The sequence below is a fragment of the Marmota flaviventris genome, chromosome 1 (assembly GCF_047511675.1).
Source record: "Marmota flaviventris isolate mMarFla1 chromosome 1, mMarFla1.hap1, whole genome shotgun sequence".
NCBI classification, from domain to species: domain Eukaryota; kingdom Metazoa; phylum Chordata; class Mammalia; order Rodentia; family Sciuridae; genus Marmota; species Marmota flaviventris.
Window position 1 is genome coordinate 124150022 of NC_092498.1, and position 23924 is coordinate 124173945.

General features: G+C 61.3%; 1 protein-coding gene across 1 annotated transcript in view; it reads left to right on the forward strand.

Moving 5' to 3' along the window:
• Positions 1-18137, forward strand: part of Galnt9 (polypeptide N-acetylgalactosaminyltransferase 9) — a 60951-nt gene extending 42814 nt beyond the window's left edge. Inside the window, exons 7-11 of the mRNA XM_027952041.2 lie at positions 9880-10065; positions 11483-11620; positions 13436-13531; positions 16858-17025; positions 17991-18137. Coding sequence (XP_027807842.1) covers positions 9880-10065; positions 11483-11620; positions 13436-13531; positions 16858-17025; positions 17991-18137 — 735 coding nt within the window. The remainder of the gene's footprint in view (positions 1-9879; positions 10066-11482; positions 11621-13435; positions 13532-16857; positions 17026-17990) is intronic.
• Positions 18138-23924: the final 5787 nt, after the last annotated feature.

Genomic DNA, 23924 nt, shown 5'->3' on the forward strand with positions numbered 1-23924 from the left:
CCAGCGAGGTATCTGAGGTATCTCAGGTCGACTTCCAGGGTCCAGTTGCTCAACCCCTGAGGAGCTGGGTGTGGGTGCAGCCCCACCTGGAGCCTGCCCTGTGGCTGGGCAGGCACCTGTCCTGGGCCCACAGCAGGGAACAGAGAACAGAGGGTGGGACCTGCTTTCCCTGCTGGACTTCCAGGGGATAAGGAGGAAGGCTGTGCGGCCAGGGGGGAGGCAGAGGAAACGAGGGGCAGGGGTCAGGGGAGGCCTGGCTCAGAGGCAGCTGGTGAGCTGCAGAGGGAGTGGCAGGCACTGAGACCTAGGGAGGCATAGGCTGGTGTGGAGGCCGTGGGTCTGACTGAGAGGCTCCTGACCTCTGCTCCAGAGGATGGGCCTGAGGAGCTCCAGGCAGGGACCCTGGGCGGGGGGAGGGGGGGGGGAGATAGGCCTGGGGCCCGAGGGCAGCAGAGAGAAGAATCAGGGAGGGAGGCTGGCCTCAGGGAGGAGGCAGAGGACAGATCCTGAAGCCTTGCATTCCTGGGCAGGAGGCCAGTGGCATTTGCCAGGGGAAGGGCGTCCAAGGCAGCTGCTCTGAGCTGGACCTGAGCAGTTCTGAAATGGGGAGACCAGGAGGGGGTGTGCACAAAACCCCCGGCCCTGGAGGTCCTGAACCTCGAGACCACCTGCGGTTCCCTAGATGGGAGCGGGGAGCAGCAGCACCCTAGAGGGACACCGAGGAGGATGGGCCAGAATCTGCCACAAGTCCCTGTGGAATGCCCCAGAGCCTCCAGGCTCTGCCCAGGGAAGGTGTGCCAGCTGCGGCTAGTGCCAAGGATGTCCCCGGAGAAGCCCTGTGAGTCTGGTCCTTGGCTGGCCTGGGCCTGGGGATGCTGGAGCTCAGACCTTCCCCGAGGACCCAGGGCCATACCACAATCCCTCCAGCAGAAGCAGGGCAGCCAGGATGATGGACGTTGCTGGCCTCTCCCCAGCCCAGAGACTGGAGCGCCTGAGTCATGGGGACAGCCCTGTCCCAGCTCGCTGAGCCTGAGAGAGAGGCAGAGAGAGAGGCCTCCAGTGCCACAGAGAGCAGTCCTTGAGTCCCCCCACCGTGGGTGGAGCCTCTGACATGGGTAGCACCGTGGAATGTGTGGAGAAGGGTCTATAACAAAGGGAGGCTGAACAGATTCAGTGGCCGGGCCTGCAAACACCACCCACCAGCACAAGAGGAAAGGGGGGCAGAGAAGTAAGCTCCCCCTGCCAGGCTGAGTGGATGCATGGACAGACGGGAGGGGAGCTGATCCCCTGGGCCTCAGGGCCCTGGTGCACCATGAGCTGGAGCTTGCTAACCTATACCAGGGTCACTGACCCGGAGCCGGCTGCTCCTTCTGGCTCCTCCAGGGGATGCGCCAGCCATGGAGACCGTCGGGTTTTCCACTGCAAGTCACAGCAGATGGCACTTCCCAGGGCAGCTGTCATTCACATATGTCCTGTGGCACGGACAGTCCTCCCTCCAGAGGTCAGGTCTGGTCAGCTTCCAAGTACAGTGGACACAAGGCCTGGAGCCCATGCTGTCTGTAGAGAACAGGGAGTGACATGGGCTCTCCAGTCCCAAGGCCCCAGCCAGCCAAAGGATGGAAGCACCTTCCAGATTCGAGCCCCTGTCCTCCCGCAGGCCAAGCATTGTGGAGCAAGAAGAGGTGCCCCCACTGTGCCCTTTTCCCACATGTCACCACGGAACCCAGGATCCTGGTGCAAGTAGTCATTTTGTGTGGCGAGTGGGGCTGTTTGTTCTGCAGCAGCAGCTCCCATGTGCCTGCTGACCTTCAGCCCTCTGACCTTGAGCCTGTAGTCAGCTCCCCATGCACCTGCTGACCTTCAGCCCAGAAGCACCCCCCCTCTGCTGACTGAGAGCAGAGGTCCAGAGGCTGTGGGGCCTGGGGTTGAGGGGAGCTCCTGTTGAGGGCAGAGTGGTCATGGGTGGTCTTCCCCTGGTATCCAAGAAATAGGACCAGCAAGGCAGGATGAGGAAAAGGAAGGAGAAGAGCAAAGACGTGGGCGGGGCTGGATCCTCCTCAGTGGGCAGCCCAGGCGTGACTTGGACTCCATTCTAATCGCAGTGGGGAGACCTGGAGGGTTGCAAGCCAGGGACTGACCTGAGGGTTAGTTAAAAGGGATGCCTGGGCCACTGTGTAGAAAGTGGACGGTAAGCAGAGTTGAGGAGGCCAATAGGGAGCCCACTGAGTACAGAGGATTGGGGTGGAAGCTGCCTCCCTGAAAATCTTCCATGGCCACATACAGGGCACATGAAGGTCACCTCTCCTAGCCAACAGGAAAGAGCAGAGGCCAACGGCATGAAGAGCCTGACTTTCCAACGTGGAGAGCAGGAGGAAGGTCAGGCAGATGAAAGATGGGGCAGAAGTGTGGTCCAGTGTGGAGTCAGCTATCTCTCCAGGTGTTGGCTGCACAGGAACTGGACTTCTTAAAAATGCCCTTTGTGGTAGGATTCAAAACTAGAGCCACATGGAATAAATCTAGTCCCAAAAATGTGGAATATCTGTACAATGAAAACAGGAAAACATTGCTGGGAGAACTTTCAAAGGACTAAATAGATATACCATGTTCATGGGCTGCAGGAATCATGATGTTAAAATGTCGCATTTCCCCAAAGCCATCCATGAAGCCAACACAGCCCTGATCCAAACCCCAGCAGTCCTTCTTACAGACACTGACAGGCTGATCCTGGAATTCACGTGGAAGGTAAAGGCTGCCCAATGGCCAGCATGCATTTGAGAGAAGAATAAGGGCAAAAGACCAACAGCCTCTTATTCCCAACCCTGAAGAGCCATGGCCCATCAAGTCCAAAACTCCAGTGGGACAGAATAGAAGACCTGGGAGGAGGGTGGAGGGGGAGCCCTAAAGGAGAGGAGGGAGGAGGAGGAGCCCTCAAGGAGAGGAGGGAGGAGGGAGGAGGAAGGAGGAGGAGCCCTGGAGGAGAGGAGGGAGGAGGTAGGAGGGTGGAGAAAGAGCCCTAGAGGAGAGGAGGGAGGAGTTCTAAAGGAGAGGAGGGAGGAGGGAGGAGGAGGAGCCTTAGAGGAGAGGAGGGAAGAGGGAGGAGGAGGAGCCCTGGAGGAGAGGAGGGAGGAGGGAGAAGGAGGATCCCTGAAGGAGAGTAGGGAGGAGGGCTCTGCTTATTGAGGGACCCAACCCTGGCAGGAGGAAGGAAGGATCAGCAAAGATAGCCTCTACCTAGAGTCACAGGAACCCAGCCCTCCTGGCTGCAACGGGTCCTGGTGCTGCCTCCTCTGCCTTCCAGCTGCATGTAAGGCCGGCAGGGAGTGTGGACCCTGAGCCACCAGGTCACGCCGTCCATGTCCCACCATCCAGCCTCACCCATTTCACCTGATGCTCAAGGCCCTCAGTGTCACCATGGCTAGCTTGAGGGGCTGCCCACCCTGACACAAGATTGTGGTGACTTCTCCCAGGTTTTAGCAAATTCCCAAGGAGCCTATCGAGTGGATGAAGCAAGTGTCAGCCAGCAAGGTCCGTGGGCCCCGTGGGGTGAGGGTCCAAGGCTGTGCTGGACTGGCGCTTCTTGGGTGTATATTTGGGGTTTGGGGGCTTCCTTCCTTCGGCATTCTGTTTTGCCCGTGGGGCTTCTACTCACAGAGAAGAGTATTCAGGGCTGGGATTTAAGTTTTCACTTAGAGTCGATTAAAGTCACCGCCTTCAAAACCTGCTTACTGTAAGTTGAGTGTGAAGATCACATGTTTGTGAATCCAGTGAAGCAGTTCACCGCCCCCGGTCTGATGAACTCGGGGAGTCCCTCAGACGTCACTAAGCACCCTGCCGCGGCCTGAGGGTGGTTGAATTCTTGTGAACCTTTTAAAAGTGACCCTTACAAATGAAACATACTTTCCTTTCTTTCTAAGACTTCGGAGTGCCTGAAAATTACCTTGCAGCAAATCTCAGGGCCCTTTGGCCTCTCAGGACCATCTGCATGTGCATTAAGTTCTCCAGCACTGTGCAGTGTTAAGTCACAAAGCTAGACTCCTCCTCAACTGCATTGTAAAAACGGAACCAGGGGCTTCATCTGGCAGATTCTTTGAAGCATCAACTTTCCTTGGCAGTTCTGATGGGAGGCAGGAGAAAAGAGGGGAGGATACCAGGTGGCCAGGCAGCTGGAGTGGACTCTGAGGGTCAGGGTGGGGTCTGGGTGGGGCCGTGTGAGCAGGATGAAAAATGGGAGGAAACTGCGACTCAGACAGAGACCTGCGTGTGTCAGGAGGACAGCCAATGAATGGGACCCGGCTCTGCTTCTCCGAGGGCTACATGTGTGAGACCTCAGGAGCTGAGTTTGGGGGAAGGGGCTCCCTCTTCTGTTTGGATGGGAAGCTGGGGTGGGGCAAGGGCAGGCACTGGCCTCCTGGTGTTGCCATGTAGGTGCGAGGGAGGGGAATGGGAGACCTAAGAGGAGGCCTCCTGTTGTCGCAGACCCAGCAAAGCCTGAGGTGCACAGAGACAGGCACTTTCTCCCTCCTCTCTGACTGCTCTGGCTCCGGCCAAGGAATATTGGTGGGAATGCTGGGCTGTCTAGAGACCTGGCCAATTCTGCAGGGTGGAGAGACAGGAAGCAGGGAAACCTCAGCAAAAAGGAACTCTCCTGGTCCTCCAGGAAGACTAGCCACTGTGGGTTCTGTGAGCACTGGAATGACCAGGAGCCCTGCAAAGGGGGGGGATCCTGTAGTGAGGGAGTCCTGCAGTGGGGTGATCTTGCAGTGAGGGGGTCCTGCAGTGGGAGATCCTATAATGAGGGGATCCTGCTGTGGGGGATCCTATAGTTATGGGATCCTGCAGGAGGAATCCTATAATGAGGGGGTCCTGCAGCAAGAAGATCTTGCACTGGGGTGGGTCCTACAGTGAGGGAATCCTGCAGTTGGGTGGGTCCTACAGTGAGGAGATCCTGCAGTGGGTGGGTCCTATAGTGAAGGGATCCTGCAATGGGGTGGGTCCAATAGTGAGGGAATCCTGCAGTGGTGTGGGTCCTATAGTGAGGGGATCCTGCAGTGGGGTGGATCCTATAGTGAGGAGATCCTACAGTGAGGAGATCCTGCAGTGTGGTTGGTCCTATACTGAGGGGATCCTGCAGTTGGGTCCTATGTGATGGGATCCTGCAGTGGAGTGGATCCTATAGTGAGGGGATCTGCAGTGGGGTGGATCCTATAGTGAGGGGAAACCTGCAGTGAAGTGGGTCCTACAGTGAAGGGATCCTGAAGTGGGGTGGGTCCTATAGTGAGGGGGATCCTGCAGTGGTGTGGGTCCTATAGTGAGGGGACCCTGCTTTGGGAGGGTCATATAGTGAGGGGGCCCTTCAGTGGGGTGAATCCTATAGTGAGGGGGATCCTTCAGTGGCCTGGGTCCCACAGTGAGGGGATCCTGCAGTGGGATGGATCCTATAGTGAAGGGATCCTGCAGTGGGGTGGGTCCTATAGTGAGGGGATACTGCAGTGGAGTGGGTCCTACAGTGAGTGGATCCTTCAATGCCTGAGGGGGATCCTGCAGTGGTGTGGGTCCTATAGTGAGAGGATCCTGCTTTGGGAGGGTCATATAGTGAGTGGATCCTTCAATGGGGTGAATTCTATAGTGAGGGGGATCCTGCAGTAGGATGGATCCTATAGTGAGGGGATCCTGCAGTGGGGTGGGTCCTATAATGAGGGGATCCTGCAGTGGGGTGGGTCCTATAGTGAGGGATCCTACAGTGGGGTGGGTTCTGTAGTGAGGGGATCATGCATTGGTGTGGGTCCTATAGTGAGGGGACCCTGCAATGGGAGGGTCATACAGTGAGGGGGTCCTTCAGTGGGGTGAATCCTATAGTGAGGGGGATCCTGCAGTGGCCTGGATCCCACAGTGAGGGGATCCTGCAGTGGCCTGGGTCCCACAGTGAGGGGATCCTGCAGTGGAGTGGGTCCTATAGTGAGGGAATCCTGCAGTGGGATGGGTCCTATAGTGAGGGGAACCTGCTGTGGGATGGGTCCTATAGTGAGAGGATCCTGCAGTGGGGTGGGTCTTATATGAGGGGATCCTGCAGTGGTGTGGGTCCTATAGTGAGGGGATCCTGCAGTGGAGTGGATCCTATAGTGAGGGGAATCTGCAGTGGGGTGGGTCCTATAGTGAGTGGGTCCTTCAGTTGGGTGGGTCCTATAGTGAGTGGATCGTGCAGTAGGATCCTATAGTGAGGGGATCTTGCAGTGGGGTGGATACTACAGTGAGGGGATCCTGCATTGGGGTGGGTCCTATAGTGAGGAGATCCTGCATTGGGGTGGGTCCCCAGACCCTCTGCTCCCTTAGCATGCAGTCGTCTTCTTTTTTTTTTTAATATTTATTTTTTAGTTCTAGGTGGACACAATATATTTTATTTTACATTTGTGTTGTGTTGAGGATTGAACCCAGTCCTTGGAGCACGTAGTCTTCTAACAGGGCTGGGATTTATCTCCGCGAGCTCCCTGGGTGTGCCTGTTCTCCACAGCATGTTGCTTAATATTAAACAGCTGATTTAAGACGCTCCCGTCGGGTCCTGCTGTATAGTTGTTCTATAAATTTCCTGAGGACCGCAGCTCTCTGCACATTAGCAGGGCCGGCTAGGGACAGTGCAGCTGTGTCCCTGACCTGATCCTCCCTGACCTTCCAGGTTGTCCCTGCTCTGCACACTGGGTCTGAGAATGGCTGCCCTGCTGCCCTGGCTGTGGGGACTGTCACGGCTACTTTATACACAAATCCGGCCGTGACCCTGGGGCTGAAATCAGTGCTGGGGAGAGGCTGACCTTCACTCAGATCAAAGGCCTGTCATACTTGAGCTGAGCACTGGGGGCCCTCTTGGCTCTGTCCTGAGGGGCAGTGGGCAGTCTGGCCTGGTGACCCTGGTGGTGGCTGCAGCCGGGGACAGGGCTGCATCTCCCCAGCCCCCATCTGCTGTGGCGGCCCCAGAGGAACTGTGGGAATGGGACCCAATTTGTCCCCATCCTTGGTGGCCTGACGGCTCTCTCTTTTCCCTCTAGAGGGTGCCAGTCCTGATTTGCCTCTTGCTGTTGGTTTTGGGGAAACTTGTGGAAACCACGTCCCTCCAACATCAGGCAAGGCAGCAGCAGGACGTGGGATGCATGGGATTGTGGGGCTCTGGACAAACACTGCCCACTCCCTTCCTGCCCACCTCCTGGCCTTGCCAGCTCTGCGACTCCAGAGACCAGCTGCTGAGACAGTGCACCCCATGCCTGAGGGGCAGTGGCCTGGCGGGCCCGGCCGATGTTCTGTGGCTCTGCATTGTGGGGCTGGACTGGGCACAGGGCCAGGAAGGCAGCATGCACTCTTCATGCCTGGCAGGGGCGGTGGACACCTGGCTCTGCTGGCTCCCAGGGAGAGCCTTCCAGGAGAGCAGGTGGCTGAGCCCCCAATCAATTCCACGTGGTTCTGCTGGGTCCCTCCAGCTTGCAGGGTGTCTGCTGCCCAATCCTACAGGCCTCGCTCAATGTCACCCCAGCCACCACAGCGCCAGGTCCCTGCCCTGGCTCCTCTTCCTGTGCAGGGCTCTGCTGCATGCCCTCTGCCCTGTCGGATGTGCCACAGAAGCCAGGGGCTCTGGGGGTTATGGGCCACCTCCCCAGGCCCCTCAGAAGCTGGGCTCTGGGGGTCATGGGCCACTTCCCCAGGCCCCACAGAAGCTGGGCTCTGGGGGTCGTGGACCACCTAGACCCCTCAGAAGCTAGGCCTTGGGGGTCGTGGGCCACCTCCCCAGGCCCCACAGAAGCTGGGCTCTGGGGGTCGTGGGCCACCTCCCCAGGCCTCTCAGAAGCGGGCACTCTGCCTGGCACCACATCCCAGGGCGGGCCTGCGGTTTGCCTGGTGGGGCTTGTTTGTGCCTGTGGGGCTGGTAGCCCTGGGAAGCGCCCTGGGATTGGCAGTTTGGGTGGGGGCAGTGGGCTCGGTCCCCTGGGCACCAGGCAACTCCTGGACAGCCACCTGCAGAGGCAGCTGAAAGGCCACCAGAGTAAGTGGGGATGGTGGCAACCGATGCAGGCTCTCAGCCAGCCTCCCTCCCCTTGGGTTCAGGTGCCCTCTGGGCCTGACTGGACCTCGTTCTGGACCCTGCCCTGCCCAGCACCGCACCACGGCCCCACTGCGTCCCCACATGCTCCTCTGCCATCAAAGCCTCACGAGTTTCCTGTTTTCACGGTCCATGTCCCCTCCCTTGCCACGTGTCCCTGGGGCCTGCCACAGTGCCCAGTACAGTTCATGAATGAAGGAGCCTCTGAGAGGGGCTCCCTGCAGAGCGCGAGGTGCCGAGTGTGAGGTCCAAGCTCAGGGCGGGAGGCTGGGAGGAGCTTGCGTCCTTCCTGAGTCCCTTGGCCTCTGTGTGCTGGGCGTGTGGGTGTCAGGTCCAGAGAGGACAGCAGAGGGAAAGCCCCGGCCACGCTCCCGTGATGGGCTCACATGGAGGCCGCAGTGTTCCCCCCAGGGCGGTGACGTGAGGCCAAGGCTGAGGACAGACTGGCCAAGACCCAGGCTCCGGCCGGGAAACAGCACGTGCTGAGGCCCCCAGCCCTTGGGCCTGCTGGACCCTCCAGGCTGTGCCTTGCCCCCCCACACACACACTGGCCGCTGCTCCCGGCCTGTTCTAAGAGGGCACCCGTGCAGCCTTTCAGATCCATTTAGCCTAATTAGAGTGATTCCGTGGTCTCAGGGCCAATTTACATCCCTGTGGCTGCAGGAAGGCCAGCTGAGTCCCCTAATGAGGAAAGTCCTTGAGCCAATTAGGGGGAGTGGCTCTGCCCTGTCCATTAGGTTTAATAAAGGTCAAGACAAAATCCAGTGCTGAGCCCAGCCAGGGTGGTGGTCCACTGAGCAGAGTTTGACTCGCCTGCTTTTCTGCTGTGAAGGTTGGGGTCTGCTTGGGGTGATGGATGAACTGTCCCCCACCCTAAGGGCCACTGCTGGCCCCAAGATGCCCCTGGGGGCGGAGGGCTTTATTAGCCTTGGGGCAGTTTTTCCCACTCTCCCAAGAGGGGAAGTATGTGAGGTCCTGGCAGCGAGGCCAGCCTCCCCGAGGTACAGTGGTGTCCTCCACTGGGGGGCTCCAGGGGGCCCCAGAAGGGGGTTTCTCTCTGCCTGGGTTCAGGCTGAAGGGAGAGGATGGGGGTGCTGGGCCTGTGTCTGCTCTGAGAGCCACTTCAAGAGGCCCAGGGTTGGTGCCTGAGGTAATGCAGGTCCTGATGGGGGAGGATGCAGCCCTGCCAGCCAGCTCTGCTCAGAAGTCCACTGCAGACCCTGGACCTTCAAAGACCCCAGACCTGCATCTGGAGCCTGCCTCCACTGGTCAGCCTGCAGTCCACGCCCTCCCTGCCTTGGTTTTCCCACCTGTCACGCATGGGACTGATCTGCAGGCATCCAAGGAGCAGAGGAAGCAAGGGTGTGGACGATTCCAACCTGGGGCAGTGCTGACCTGGGTGCCAGTGCCTGCATCTGCACAGCTGGTGGCTCTTTCTAAGAGGCTCACAGGGTCATTCTGGCTGCTTGGGGTGGGCAGGCAGAGGTGCTATGGGGGTCCCCTGCACAGGGCACAGAATGGAGTGGGAGAGGCCACCAGAAAAGGGGACAGTAATGTTGGGGTGAGTGGAATACAAAAAGGCAATCGGAGACTATGCAGAGAAGTCAGATTGGGTGGGACGCCTGAGGGGTGCAGCCTCACCCAGGCCTGTGTGGGTGGACCACTGCCCGTGGCTGTCCCTTGGGCACCTTCCCCTGAAACCAGTTATGGCCAAGCCCCTGGGGACCCGGGGCCCAGTGCAGGCGCCTCCGTGGTGTGCCCTGTGGTGACAGGGGACTGGGGATGGGGTCCCCGCCCAGGTGTGGCAGTGTGGCGGCAGCATGGAGGTGCTGCCCTGCTCCCGCGTGGCCCACATCGAGCGCACCAAGAAGCCCTACAACAACGACATCGACTACTACGCCAAGCGCAATGCGCTGCGGGCCGCCGAGGTGTGGATGGATGAGTTCAAGTCCCACGTGTACATGGCCTGGAACATCCCCATGACCGTGAGCCCGGGCGGGGGGTAGCGGGCCTCGTGGGACTCCTCAGGGCCCTGTCCTCACCAGAGCAGGGCCAGTGGGGGTCGTGGGCATCCTGCGGCCACCCTAGGTAGGGAGGGGACTTTGGCAAAGGGCCTTGTCCTCACTGGCCCAGGTAGATAGTCTAGGTAGAGAGTGGTCCCAGGGCCAGGGGTCAGGAGGGCAGGAGGGGTCCTCTGCCTCAGCCTCCCCAGTGCTTCAATGACAGCCACCCTGGCCAGGCGGCCCCTCTCAAAAACACTGAGTAGATGCTGTCCACCAGAGCCCTGCCTGCCCGTCCACACCACCTGGCCCAGCCCTCTGCCTGCCAGGCAGCATCCGCCCCCCCACAGCCCCCAGGGAACCCTCCCAGAGCGCTGTTCTGCTGTCACCCCACCATGGTGTTACTGGGAGCTGGTGGCCATGTGGGGTCACAGGCCTGCCGAAGCCACCCGATCCGGTACTGCCCGGCCAGCACTGCCCACAGCCGTTTCCAGCCCCACAGACCAGGAAGACATCAGAACGGCCCTCAATACTAGAGACAAGGAGGGCTCCTGCCAACCATGAGGCCTATGGTCTGTCGCAAACTGATGCAGAAAGTCCAGTGTGACCATGTCCCTCCAGGTTGGGAAGGGCAGGACGTAGGCAGAGCAGGGGGCTGGCCTCCTGGGCCCCAGCCCCTCCACAGGAGGCGGCTCAGTCCTACAAGGGTGGGATGTGTCTTGGGTTCACCCTTGGCTTACAAGGGTGGGTGGACTGTGGCCCCAGGAGGGCAGGGACTGTCCCAAGACCGCCCACAAAATGACAGACTCGGCTCCAGCATCCTGGCTGAGTCCACCCTTGCCCTGACCTGCTGGCCCAGATGGGGCCCTGGGGGCAGAGCTCCCCCAAGCCCACCCCACCTTCCTGGGGGCCACTCCCTGCACAGAGCATGGGCCCCATGGCACCTCAGGTCCTTGGCAACAGGAGGATGCCCAAGCTGGACAGGGCAACCGGCCCCAGCTCTACAGCACAGGGCAGCTTGGAACCAGCCAGGGACAGCTGTGTTGACCAGGGTTCAGACACCTGGATGTGGTGACCTCCCTGTGGCTGGCCTGTGTCCAGCCCTCCAGAGGTTAGGCTCACACTGCATGGCCAAAGCCCTGCCTTCCATCTCAGGACATCTCAGCCATCTAGGCAACCCAAGGCCAGGCCACCAGGATGGGGACCAAACAGAAGCAGGCTCGAGAGCCCTCCCAGGAGCTTGCAGGGCTGGACCTTGGATCAGGGTGCAGACAACCAGGCTGACCTTCTGTGGGTTATGGGAGGGCAGGAGGCCAGTTTGAGATGAGACTGCAGCAGGACTGCCCTGGGGGGTCTCAGGAGGCCTGGCACTCACATGTCCCCACCTGCTCCTGCCTCGCAGAACCCAGGGGTGGACTTCGGGGACGTGTCCGAGAGGCTGGCCCTGCGCCAGAGGCTAAAATGCCGCAGCTTCAAGTGGTACCTGGAGAATGTGTATCCTGAGATGAGGACCTACAACAACACCCTCACATACGGAGAGGTACCGCCTCCCCCGCAGGGCCCGCCTGACCCCACCGCCACGCCCTGTCCCCCCACACCTGACACGGTACCCCAGCACACTGCCCACACCCATGGCCCCACCTGCACACCTGTATACTGGGGCATCCAGACACTAAGGGACACAGGGACCGTCACATACACTTGGCCCACATGAAAACACATACTGATCCTTGCCTGTAGAAATACACACACGTGAAGAAACGTGTACACAGGTACACACAGAGATGTATGGCACACATATTCACATAGGTAGGGACACCTGCATTCACATGCATGTGCACAGGGCACACACATGTACATGCACACATGTATTCAGATGCCTGTGTGTGTACATAACGGTGTGTGTCAAATGCATGTGCATCTGTGTACATGAACATGTGTGCATGAGTGCATTCACATTTGTGAGCGTGCACTCACACACATGTGTGTGCTGCATGCCTACACTCTCCCACAGACACATGCTGTGTACATGCATGTGCATAAACCCTGCTGGTGCACGCTGAGCATGCACACACGAGTACAGTGCACACATGGAGGTGTACGTGTGCACACACAGAGCTTCCCAGGCACCACGCACACCTCAGCTGTGTGTGAACCTGTCAGGGCGCCTCCATGTGCACCAGGCACCTGTGCCATGTCAGGATTGTCACCTGAACGCGTGCACCACACAGCACAGCCCTGTTGGTCCACACACACAGTACCATGGCCCCAGACTCACACGGAGAGCAGCACCTGAGCGGCACCAAGACCCTGCCCCACCATTGCTGGTGCACAGACCCTCGTGGCTCTCCAAAGTCAGGGGGCGCCCTGTGGTCCTGCCGCTCCCCGGTCTGTGCTATGGTGGGCGGCCTCCTACCCTGCACTGGGCAGCAGAGCTTCCCCCCAGCTCCTCAGCTTCCCCAGAGCCCAGCTCTTCCTTGCAGAAAGAATGTGCACATCCTGGCCCTGGGCTAGCCCCCTGGCTGGGGGTCCTAGCTGTCTACCCATCCCAGAGCTCCCGTCCCAGAGCTCCCGGCCCAACCCACATCTGACCCAGTCCATCGGGCCCAGAGCCTCCCTGGGGGGCACTGGGTATTGAAGGGGTGGCGGGAGGCAGCGCTTCTCCCGGCCTCTCCTGTGCTCTGTCCTGCCCATTTCCTCCCACTGTCAAGTCCCCTCACCACCCACCCCTGTGGCTGCTTCTTCTGCTGGTAAAACCTGCACCACTCTGGGGAGCAGTGGCCCTTAACTCCAGGTGTCTGAGGGTGCTCAGGGTCCAGGCCATGGGCAGTTCTGCTGGGTGGGGGCGGAGCCCATCCTGGCTGGGCATGCTCTGCGGGCTGGAGGCTGGCTGGCTGCTGCTGCCCGCCCAACTTGCAGGCAGAGCAGGTCGCACGGCTCATGGGCTCTAAGCCCACATGGCTCACTTCTGCTGCATTCCGTTGGCTGAGCCTCTGCCTCCTGGGGAAGAACTATGGTCACACAGCACAGGGACATGGGAAGCCAGCGGCACAGCCCAGGTCTCCATCCAGCATGTAGGACTGTGTCAGGAACAGTCAACGTGCCCCTGACAGCTGGCCAGCCTGTGGCCCCTCTGCTCCCTTCCCCTTTACCTCACCTGGCCCCAGGCCAGCCCTGGGTCCTGGTGGGTCTCATGCCCGGAGAGGATGGCGTCAGGCTCACGCCTGTTCTGGGACAGCCAGCTGCAGAGAAGCCCCACCTGAGGATGGTGGGTGGGGGGGCTTCCTGCAGCCTTACCTTGGCCTGGAGATCCTCCTTGGTGACCCTGGGTTCCTCCTGTGGCTTTTGGTGGCAGGTGAGAAACAGCAAGGCCAGTGGCTACTGCCTGGACCAGGGTGCGGAGGACGATGACCGGGCCATCCTCTACCCCTGCCATGGCATGTCCTCCCAGGTAGGCCCAGCGAGCCCTTTGCAGGCAGGGGCAGGTGCTGAGCACACAGTGGCTGCTGGGGCCAGCTCAGGGGCTGGAGCAGCTTGGGGACCCCGAGAGCCCCGCCCCCCCAAGGCAACATATGGGTAAACTAAGGACAAGGCTTGGGTCAGGCAGGCCTTGGGGACTCCTCTATGCTTCAGGGTCCCCATCAACACCACAGGACACTGAGGGTGCTACTTCTGCCTGAGCACCTGCCCCGGCCTTGCAGCCCCAGGTCCATTTGCACCTGGCCAGACCCCAGCCAGGGCTCATCATGGCCCCAGGTGACCCTGACCCAAGAGAGAGCCTGAGGGTCCCATCACAGGTGACCCTCTGCATGTGACGATGTGCCTGGGTGTCTCAGTGCTGAAGTTGGATCCCACTCCACGGTCGGCTTTCCGGGCGTGACCCTCAGCCCTTCCAGAGCCCTGCGCACAGAGCTCCACCCAGGGCAGGTCCAGGGACCCTGCCACCCTGCCCTCACCCCAGCACTGAGCTGGTGCTAGTTGACGGGGGCGCATGGGTGTGACCAGCTCTGTGCGCTGCCCTCCTTTGTCCTCCCTGGAGCTCTGGACAGGAGGCCCAGCCACTTCAGCTTCCAGCTTTGATTAACGGCAAAGCAGACCTACGTGGAGGCCCAGAGGAGGCCGCTGAGCAAGTCCAGTTGGGGGCCTCCAACACGTGTGGAAGACCCTCTGGCCAGTGAGGACCTCAGGAGGCGGCCCCTGGGCCTGGCCAGGTCCCAGCAGCAGACCCTCCTGCCAGGAGCAAAGCCCTGCTGGAGGGCAGGGCAGGGCAGAATCCGGGGTCAGCAGAGGTGTGGGCCCCCCGTGATGCCCCAGTGCCCATGCTGAGCCCTCTGCCACCAGAGGACAGTGGGGCCATGGGCATAAGTCACCTCCCACTCCTAGAGGGCGGGCAGACGGGGACCAGGTGGATGGGGAGGCTGGGCCCGAGGTAAGCCTCACTGGAGAGTTGGAGAACTCTCAATTCAAGCAGGACATGGCCCCCACGTTCTCCTCTGCAAAATGATCACAGTCTGTTGGTCACTCACAACCCAAAGTTCTCTGAGGCTGCAGGACTCCAGGGAAGAGCTAAGTCAAGTCCCCAGACCCCGTCACCAGGCTGTCTCAGTCTCCTGGGGCCACTGTGACCAAGGACCAGAAGCTGCACTGGCTCAGGGCCGCAGGACCCCCACCCCTGCCATTCTGGAGGCCACACTCTGAAGTCAGAACCCCTGGTCCTGGGCCTGCCTCCCTTGCCCAGCCCTGCACAAGTGGCTCTCCTGTTCCCAAGGCTGAGCCTGGAAGGTCACTCCCAGAGGGCTCTCACTGGCTGGCAGCTGTGCTGGCCAGGGCTGGCTGGCCAGAGCAGGACTCATGGCCACTGGTGACATCCCTCAGAAGTTGGAAGGCTCCACTCCATGATGTTCACCATTCCCCGATGTCCAGAAGGAGAGGACAGAGCCACTGCTGGGGGTCAAGGTCACATGCCACATGGACATGCCAGGCAGGAGCAGCTGGTACAGGACGTGCCTGGGCAGTGTACCTGTGCACTCAGGAGAAGACAGCAGGAACCCAGAGATGCAGCCCACACACACGCCTGCTGTGCCCCCCTCTGATGCCACGTCCCATGCTAGCCCTGTGCACAAGGCCGTCCTAACAGCCTGCTTGCTGTGGAGGACACTGAGGCTCGGCCAAGGGGCTTGCTGAGGGCACACAGCTGGCTTCTGTGTGGAATGTGTAGCTGTCACTCTGCCCTCTTGCAGAAAGCCTCCCTGGGGGGAGTGTTACACAAACACCCCTAACCACAGCCCCAGGGTGTGGGCACACGGAGTCGCCTTCACCTGAAACATCTGCCATGTCCTTCGGGAGGAGTGGAGCATGCTGGGGCCATGGGAGGCCCTCTGTCTCCCAAATCCACGCCTGGGCCCTGGTGTCCAGCCTCACAGAGGCCAGGACTCTGATCAGAGTTCCCGGGAAGCAGACCCAAGATGGGTCCTCATTGCAGGACCATGGGGAAGGCATGGGGTCCATCCACCAGGCAGCCTCAGCCCAGCTGGGGCTCCTCCCCCCTCCTCCCACTGGCCCCCACAGAAGCAGGGTGGGTGGGGCCGAAAGGCAGGGAGGTGGGCATTGGGCACAGGACCTACATCCTCTCAGCCACCTGCCCAGGCCTTCTGGGGTGTCCTGTGGCTACCATCCAGGGGTGCTGGGTTTGAAGTCTCCGTTCAGCAAAGGAGTGAAGAGCAGGACGCAGGGACAGCAGGCAAGCAGCAGGCTCAGGGCAAAGTAACAGACACAGAGACAGACTTCTCTGAGGAGCAGGGGACTGGAGCCGGAGTCCCGAGGGGAGTCCTGGCCTGTTCTTTTTGTGGTCTCTGGAATTTCCTCCTCTCCTCATCTCCCCCTGTCCCCGTGCTCCTCACTATTATTGGTTGGTCTCCTGGTCCACGCATCTGTCTTAGTTTTTCCATTGGGTCCCCCGTTTACAGAAGTGTCTGTGTGACAGGTCCCCACTTGTGTCCACGGGCACTTTTGCCAACCAGGAAGCTGAGCACACCAGAGCCCCTCCCCGTGCTCCTGTGTTCTCTCTGCCCAACTCTGGTCTGGCCCCTGCCCTGGCTGCCTATGCCCCCTGCATCTCCCTCAGTGAACCCCAATACCTCCATGACCCCCGGAGCCTGACAGTGCTGCCCACTGGATTGGCTCAGGAGGCTGGGGTGTCCTCCATTCCCTCCTCCAGCCCAGCTGGATTCCTTCTGAGCACACTGGCCACCAGCATGGATCCCAGGAGTTCCTCCCCTCGCCCAGGCCTGAGCCCGCCACAGGCAGCCTGGACTCCCCAGGCCTGGCCGTGTCCACTCAACCCTCCCCAGTGTCCATCCGTGCTGTCTTCCAAAATCTGATGCCCAGCTGGCATCCGAGCCTGGTGATGTCCCCTCCTCCCCTAGAGCCTTCTGCACAGCCTGTAGAGGTGGGCCCTTGTGGTCACTTCACATCTACCACAGTGTCTCCTGGGAGGGGGACGCCCTAGAACAGACACCAAGGGCCTAGTGTACAGCAGGCCTGGGTGCTGGGTCCAGGCCTCGGGGGTCCTGGGTGCTGCCCACAGCTCTGTCCATCTCCCAAGCTGAGGCCTGGAGGCTGGGTCCAGGCCTCGGGGGTCCTGGGTGCTGGGCCCACAGCTCTATCCATCCACCCAGCTGAGGCCTGGGGGCTGGGTCCAGTCCTCGGGGGTCCTGGGTGCTGGGTCCAGGCCTCGGGGGTCCTGGGTGCTGCCCACAGCTCTGTCCATCCTCACAGCTGGTGCGGTACAGTGCTGACGGCCTCCTGCAGCTGGGCCCCCTGGGCTCCACGGCCTTCCTGCCCGACTCCAAGTGCCTGGTGGACGATGGCCGGGGACGCACGCCCACCCTGAAGAAGTGTGAAGATGTAGCCAGGCCGGCACAGCGGCTGTGGGACTTCACGCAGGTCAGTGGCTCATGTACCTCCAGGGCCGCCTGCAGATGAGACCAGGGCAGCGTGGCAGGGACCCTGGATCAGCTGCTCTCCAGGAGCCCCAAAGCACGGGGGTGGGGGGTGACTGGCCCAGGGTCACACAGCCAGAGAGGGGTCATTTTACAGCGCTACCACTTTCAGCCCTGACTGCCCGGGTTCCCAGGCCCAAGAAATGGACAGGAGGATTTGGGCAGAGGGATTTGGAGTGCCTCACCTTGGCTGGTGGTCTCAAGAGGCAAGACTGCAATTCCACAGAGCTCTGCAGAACCAGCACTTGACCCAGCTGCGCTGGTGATGCCCGAGTCTGACCCTCCCAAGCCCCCAGGAAGGAGTGGCCCCTGTCCATCCTTCCTTCCCTCAGATCCCGCACCTGAGGGTCTCTGAGCCCAGGGCCTGCTCCCGCCCCTCACCACACCGTGCCACCCTCTGAGCCTGACACTCTTGGGCCCAGGACCAGGGCAGCTGGATATGTCCTCCAAGCCCTGCTGACCCCGCTTGCCTCCTGTGGAGACCTGCAGGTCCAGTACCTCTGTTCCTGCTGGGCACAAACCCCATGACAGTGTGAGGGGCTCTGCTGTCCCCCAGGGGCCTGGGGACCACTGGCTGGGAAGGAGCTCTCACTGCTGCCTGAGAGCTGCCTTGAGAGGCCCCGGGGGTGGGGTAGGGGTGGCAGTGAGGCCAGGGTCAGCGGCCCTGCTGCAGCTGCCTCTGGGGCAGCCAGGTGGGGCCAGGGCCATGGGCTCGGGGCCCCCTGCGCTTCCTGGAACCCCTTGGACCCCAGAAAACAGCAGGGCAGGCTGGCAGCGAGGCTGGCTGGGATGCGGGCGGCAGAGAGGACCAAGGGGCCGGGGGCTTCCTGGTGGCCATGTGGGGCAGCATGGACCCAGGGCCACCCCCTGTCCTGGGTGCCCCGTCTGACCCGGCTCCCCACCCCGCAGAGTGGCCCCATCGTGAGCCGGGACACGGGCCGGTGCCTAGAGGTAGAGATGTCCAAAGACGCCAACTTCGGGCTCCGGCTGGTGGTGCAGAGGTGCTCAGGGCAGAAGTGGATGATCAGGAACTGGATCAAGCACGGGCAGCACTGACCTCGCCCCCAGAGCCACTGTCCAGAACATGGGCCCTGGTGGACCTTGGGGAGCCCTGGGCAAGCCCGGGCTGGAGCCAGGACTGCCTCGCGCCACCCACCCCCCGGGCAGGCTGGGCCGTGTGCCCGGGACAGGGCAGGCCTGGCGCCTGCGGCCATAGCCACCATGTCGGGGACAGACCCTCCCAGGACGGGCAGCTCTGCCAAGGGAGGGTGTCCGAGGACTGGGACTCCCGCGCGACTCACGTGCCTTTCTACAGAGATCCTCCTCAGGCTGCCGGGACAGCCGCCCTGCATGTGCCGAAGCCCTAAGAACTCACCCCAGCGACTCGCGCCCTGGGCCGAGGACCGGCACCACCCTCTGCACACACGCTCCCTCCCAGCAGACAGAGCTCGCGCCCCTCGGCCAAGGCCAAAGCCGGAGGGCAGCTCCGCGAGATCCGGGAAGAAGCTACGGTGCCCTGGTCCCAAGGGCGACTGAGGCCAGGCCCAGGAGGCCACTCTGCTGCTCGGGGAGGCTCAGGAGGGGCCGGCAGCAGAGACGAAGCCACCTGCCTCGGGGAGCTGGAGAAGGCCCTGCGGGCAGGGGCTCCGCTTCTGCCATCCCTCGCTGGCCCATGCCCCTGCTGCCCCCTGGATCTGTGCCCTCTGTGGCAGAGGCAGCTGCGGACGCCCACCTCTCACCTGTTTTTATAAATAAAGTCTTACATGGCACTTACATGGCACTCAGCCACTCTGCTGTTGGCATCTTGTCGTGACCCCACGTGGGCTCCAGGTGCTCAGCTGAGACGTGGCCTTGGGGCTCTGGCCTCAGGGAAATGTCCCAGTCCTGGAGGACACACAGCTCTCCCGCCCTCATGTCCTGGAGAGCTGCCTCCACAGCCTGGACCAGGCGAGGGGGTTGGGCAGGTGTGGAGAGGCCAGAATTCGCCTCACAGCCGGCTGGCCACATGGAGGGAGAGGAGAGGGTCAGCTCCGGCCTCTCTGCAGCTGGCAGGATACAGAACAGAGTTCTTCGGCCCAGGTTTCAGAACAGTGTCCCCACAGCCCCAGCCTGCTTCACGTGGGGTCACTGATGCTCAGGACTGTTGCCCTCGCCCCGCACTGCAGCACCCACCAGGCACCTCTGGGGTTTGCTGGCAGCCGGAGGGCGTGTGCGTCCTGGGGCTGGCCTCATGTAGTCATGCTCACCCCTGCTGCTGAAGGCCAGGCCCGCATTCCCTCCCCAGGCAGAGCCTCCAGGCCCCTTTCCTGGCCTCACAGGGAGAGTATGTCTGCCTGGTGGCTTCCAATGTCCCCTCCCGTGGGGCAGCCTGGAGAGTGGCTGGCTTCGCTCTTGGACATCAGCTGGAGAGACTGGACGATCCATCTTCACCCTGTCCCACCCTCCTGGCCACAGTCAGGGACTCACCCCGGGTGGCTAGCAGAGTCACCAGCCACAGGGGACCTCAGGGAACCACAGGCAAACCTTCCGTCCTAGGGGCGGTCCTCCCAGGCCCCCAGTGGGGGGGGCACGGCCTCGAGCAGGAGGGAGGCCCCTATGTGGCAACAGGGGCTGTCCTGTGTCCCCAGGGCTCTTGCCTCCTGTGGCGGGGACTGTGGGTACCCCAAGGCTCCCTGCAGCACATGGCCACCCACTGTGTGTCACCCCAGAGTTCAACCCCAAGAGCCCGATGCTCAGGACGGGGAGGAAGAGGCCCAGGATCCTGCTATTGAAGACGTGCCCGTAGCACTGAGGCCAGTGTCCACTCGGCCCTGACCACCAGGGATGCCCACGCTGGGACCAACTTCGCATGGAGGATGGTGGCCTGCACTGCCAGGAACCCCAGCCAAAGTCCTCCGCCTCAAAACATGTAGAGTGCCCCCAGACAGCAGAGCCAGCCCAGTGTTGGGGGCAGAGCAGACGGGAGAGGAGCGGTCCAGCAGGCCTGCTGGGGAGCTGGCGGGAGGGGAGATCCTCTTACGTGGGCCCCGGGACACCAAGTCCTGACACTGTCCTCAAGGGTGGAGGCAAAAGCCGAGGGAGCATCTGGAATGGACACAGGCCCTCTGGACAGGTTCAGCGTCACGCCCAGGTCCAGGTGACCCCAACCATACCCTGCGCCGCCTTTCCTGCCTTTCCTACTCAGCACTTGTCTTTCCTTTTTAAACGACAATAGTGTTTTAAGTGGCAAAGGTACAAGCAAATAGGGTTTAATAAAACCTAATTCCCAGCCCACTTCTTTCATTAATCCAATTATAAATCGTCTCTGCAGCAAATTCAGAAAAGTCATGTTGTGTGTAAATCGGCTCATTTGCAGCCAGAGACCCGAGCAGGCCCGACGCCAAGACCTGAGCTGCAGCTGGGAGAGGCGGGCGGCAGGCGCCCCCCACTCTGCCCTGAGGGACGTCACCAGCATCAGAATTTCATTTTGCCTAATAAAAATGTTCCTCGTGCCAATGAATCATTGATGGCCAGGGTGCAGGAGCGGATCCGGGGGTGGCCCAGAGGGCCTATGGGGCCAGGAGGGAGCCGCCTGGCTGGGGCTGACCAGAGACCCCTGGAGAAGAGACCCCTCCCCAGAGGAGCAGCACGTCTTGCCGTGGCCGAGTATGGACACCAGCGTTGGCCGGGCAGCCTGGTCCTGCAGGCTCCGGCAGGAAGCCGACCTGTGCCCACGGCTCCTCCTCACTCCCAGAGAAGAGTGGGTGTGGGGCCTGCCCGTCCATCCCTGGGTGGCTTCCTGGGCTTTTAGTCTGCTTCCTGGACTTGCCCATATCCTAATTTTTCTGCAAAGACATTTGCCTGTGGTGAGCAATGGTTGGCTCCTTTCCTTCCTGAGCATTTACTAGGCACCTGCTGTCCCAGGTTCTGGGAGCAGTGGGGACAGGGACGAGGGATGCACTGAAGTCTCCCTTTCTCGGCATAAGTGCTGAGGAGAGGACAAGCACCACCAGGTGATGGTGGGGACTTTCGCAGGCATCAGGGCACCTCGTGGGCGAGGAGACTCAGCAAAGGCCAGGAGGCAGCAGGCCCCCCATGGGGAGGCTCAGCACAGCCAGCAGATGTGGGCCATGGGACGGGCATAGGGAGGGAGAGGAGATGAAGGGCTGGCATGGAGGCAGGAGGCAGCCTGCCAAGGAGTAGCCCTGCGGGTGCTGGGGGACCTCCACCCTGCTCAGAGAGGGTCTAGGGCAGAGCAGGGCCTTACCTGCCTCTCGGAAGGGTCCCCTAGCTACTGGGCTGAGCCAACTTCAGGGAGGGAAGGGAGGAAGGGGAGACCCCCAGGAAGTGGCCGTGGGACCTGGGGTGCTCGCACAGGACAGCAGGCTGAGCACGGTCACAGTCCTGCGCAGGACCTGCCAGGGAGGAGAGGGATGGTGTCCCACCAGCCAGGTGGGGTCTGGTTGGTGCCAGAGGCATCATGGAGAGGGACTGTGAGCCGGTGAGCAGGAGGTTGGGCACAGGTTGGGGCTGGAGTCCCTGGCGTCTCAAGACGTCGGAGGAGGTGAAATTGCTGAGGACCACATGGACCTGAGGAAAGTGGCCCACAGAGCCTCCAGTCAGCAGGTGAAGGCCCCTGGGGGAGGCCTCGATCCCAGCCATGCGAACCACGGCCCCAAGGTTCCTAGGCAGAGCTGGTGGCAAGAGTGGGGCTTGGTGGTCAGCGGATAGCACTAGGTGTGCACCCACTGTGTGCCCACCTGGGGAGGCTGGCTGGTCCACACTACTGTAGTGAGATGAAGGCCTTGTGTCCAGAGGGCCAGCGGTCATCTCCACAACAGCCTCCTGAGGCCACAGCCCCCCATCACCTATCAGCCAGGCCAGGATCAGGGCACCAGGACGTGGCCCAACACTGCCTCAACCCCACATGGCTGCTGCTTCCCACAGGCTCCTGCTGTTCCCCAAGGAGCCAGAGAGTCCCCCACAGAAGGGAAGGGTCTTAACAGAGATGTCCCCCATGTTCCCATGGTGCCTGGGGAGCCTTCCACAGCCAGGCCCAGCCCCACCCCTGGGCTTGCTGACCGCAGCAAGGCAGGCAGATCCTCCCACATGTCCCAGGGTGGAGCAGCTGGCAGCTGGTAGGGGACTGGAGCAGGGACACAGCCTGCCACAGGCTCAGAGTCTCGCCCGGCAGGCACGGGCAGTCCCCAGCTGCAAGGACACAATGAAGACAAGAGCCCAGACAAGGCTGCCTCAGCCTCCCGAAGAGCTTCAACCTCAGAAACCCCTGGGGGCTCAGTGGGCCCACGGAGGAGCAGAGGCCAGGTCTCAAGGACCCACGCAACTGGGGACATCAGGAGGTGATGATCAGCAAGGCTCGTGGGCCCTGGGAGCAACCCTGCATCTAGCAGGCTCCGTGGGAGGGCCCGACACTGGCCTCTGCAGCAGGCAGGGATTTAGTAGGACCTTGGAGACCCTCAGAGGAGCTGGGGATGAAGGCCTCCATGCAGGACGCAGTTTGACTTGCCCACAGCCACGACACCATGGTCACAGCGTCAGGACCCCGGGAACTCCCAGGGAGCGTTCTGTCTGCAGGCTGGCCTCGCGGCTCTGAGGCACCACAGCCGCTGGTTTTATTTTTGTGGCTCTGGGGACTGAACCCAGGGGCACTCATCCACTGAGCCACATTCCAGCCCTGTTTGTTATTTTTTAAGACAGGGTTTCACTAAGTTGCTGAGACTGGCCTTGTTTGTGATCCTCCTGCCTCAGCCTCCCAAAGAGCTGGGATCACAGGTGAGGCCATGTCTGGCCACAGTTGCTTCTTACCACCCTGAGAACGTGACACCAGGGTCACTCCTTCTTGCAGGCTGCAGGCCCCAACCAGACAGGAGAGCACAGAGAGTCAGCGGTGCTGGTCATACCTGGCACCCAGCCCACAGGCTCCTCGGAAGGCCCTGGGAGACCCCACTCCTCCTGACTCCCAGGCAGGCCTCAGTTGTGGCTTCTTGGCTCCAGCACGGCCCATGTCTCCTCTGTGCCTTGTGCCCTCTCTGCTTCCTGTGAGGACACTGTGCACCAGATCAGGGCCCACAGTGCTACAGCAGTTGGAGCTCATCTTGACATGGCAGCTGCAAAGGACATCTGAGGACCTCGGCAGGGCCCCATCAAGGTGATGTGAATTGGAATAGCACAGACACCCTCCTGGTGCGGATAGGCCCAGAGGCTTCCCTTGGTCCTCAAAGGAGCAGAACTGCTCCCAGGCCTGCGGGCATGTGAAAGGGAGGGGCGACCCAGGTCACAGGACTTCCACCCCCAAAGTCCTTCAATGCCCCTCAACTTGGGAACAGCCAACACCCATGTGGAAAGACACCAGCATGGTGGTCTCCGGGGAGGCACAGCCTGAAACCAAGACTAACCTCGCCAAGGCTGGTGAGGCTGTGGCCAGTGGGACTTCCAGCAGCCGTGGGGGCCGAGAAGGGCCTACAGCAAGGGACAGGTGTCATGGGCTCACTACCCTGGGCCCCGCGGTCCCACGCCTTGGCTCACGGAGGGAAACCAAAGCAACGGCCCCAGACAGGTGAGGACTCTGGCCACTGTTCTGCTCCTGCGGGCTGCTCTGACTCTGGCCGAGTCCCATCCCACAGCTGCTGCCCTGGGCCACCTCCTCACAAGCCAGCAATCCCCGGGCTCCTAGCCTCCCACCCTCCATTGGGTCCCTCCGTCTTCCAACCAGAATCAGGCTTCTCCCTGCCACCTGCAGTGTGCCCAGGCCCGTCAGCCCTCCCAGGTCCTCATGCCCCATGGAGGGACCGTCACACCAGGTGTTAGCACAGAAAGACCAGGCCGGACACGAGCCTCACGAGT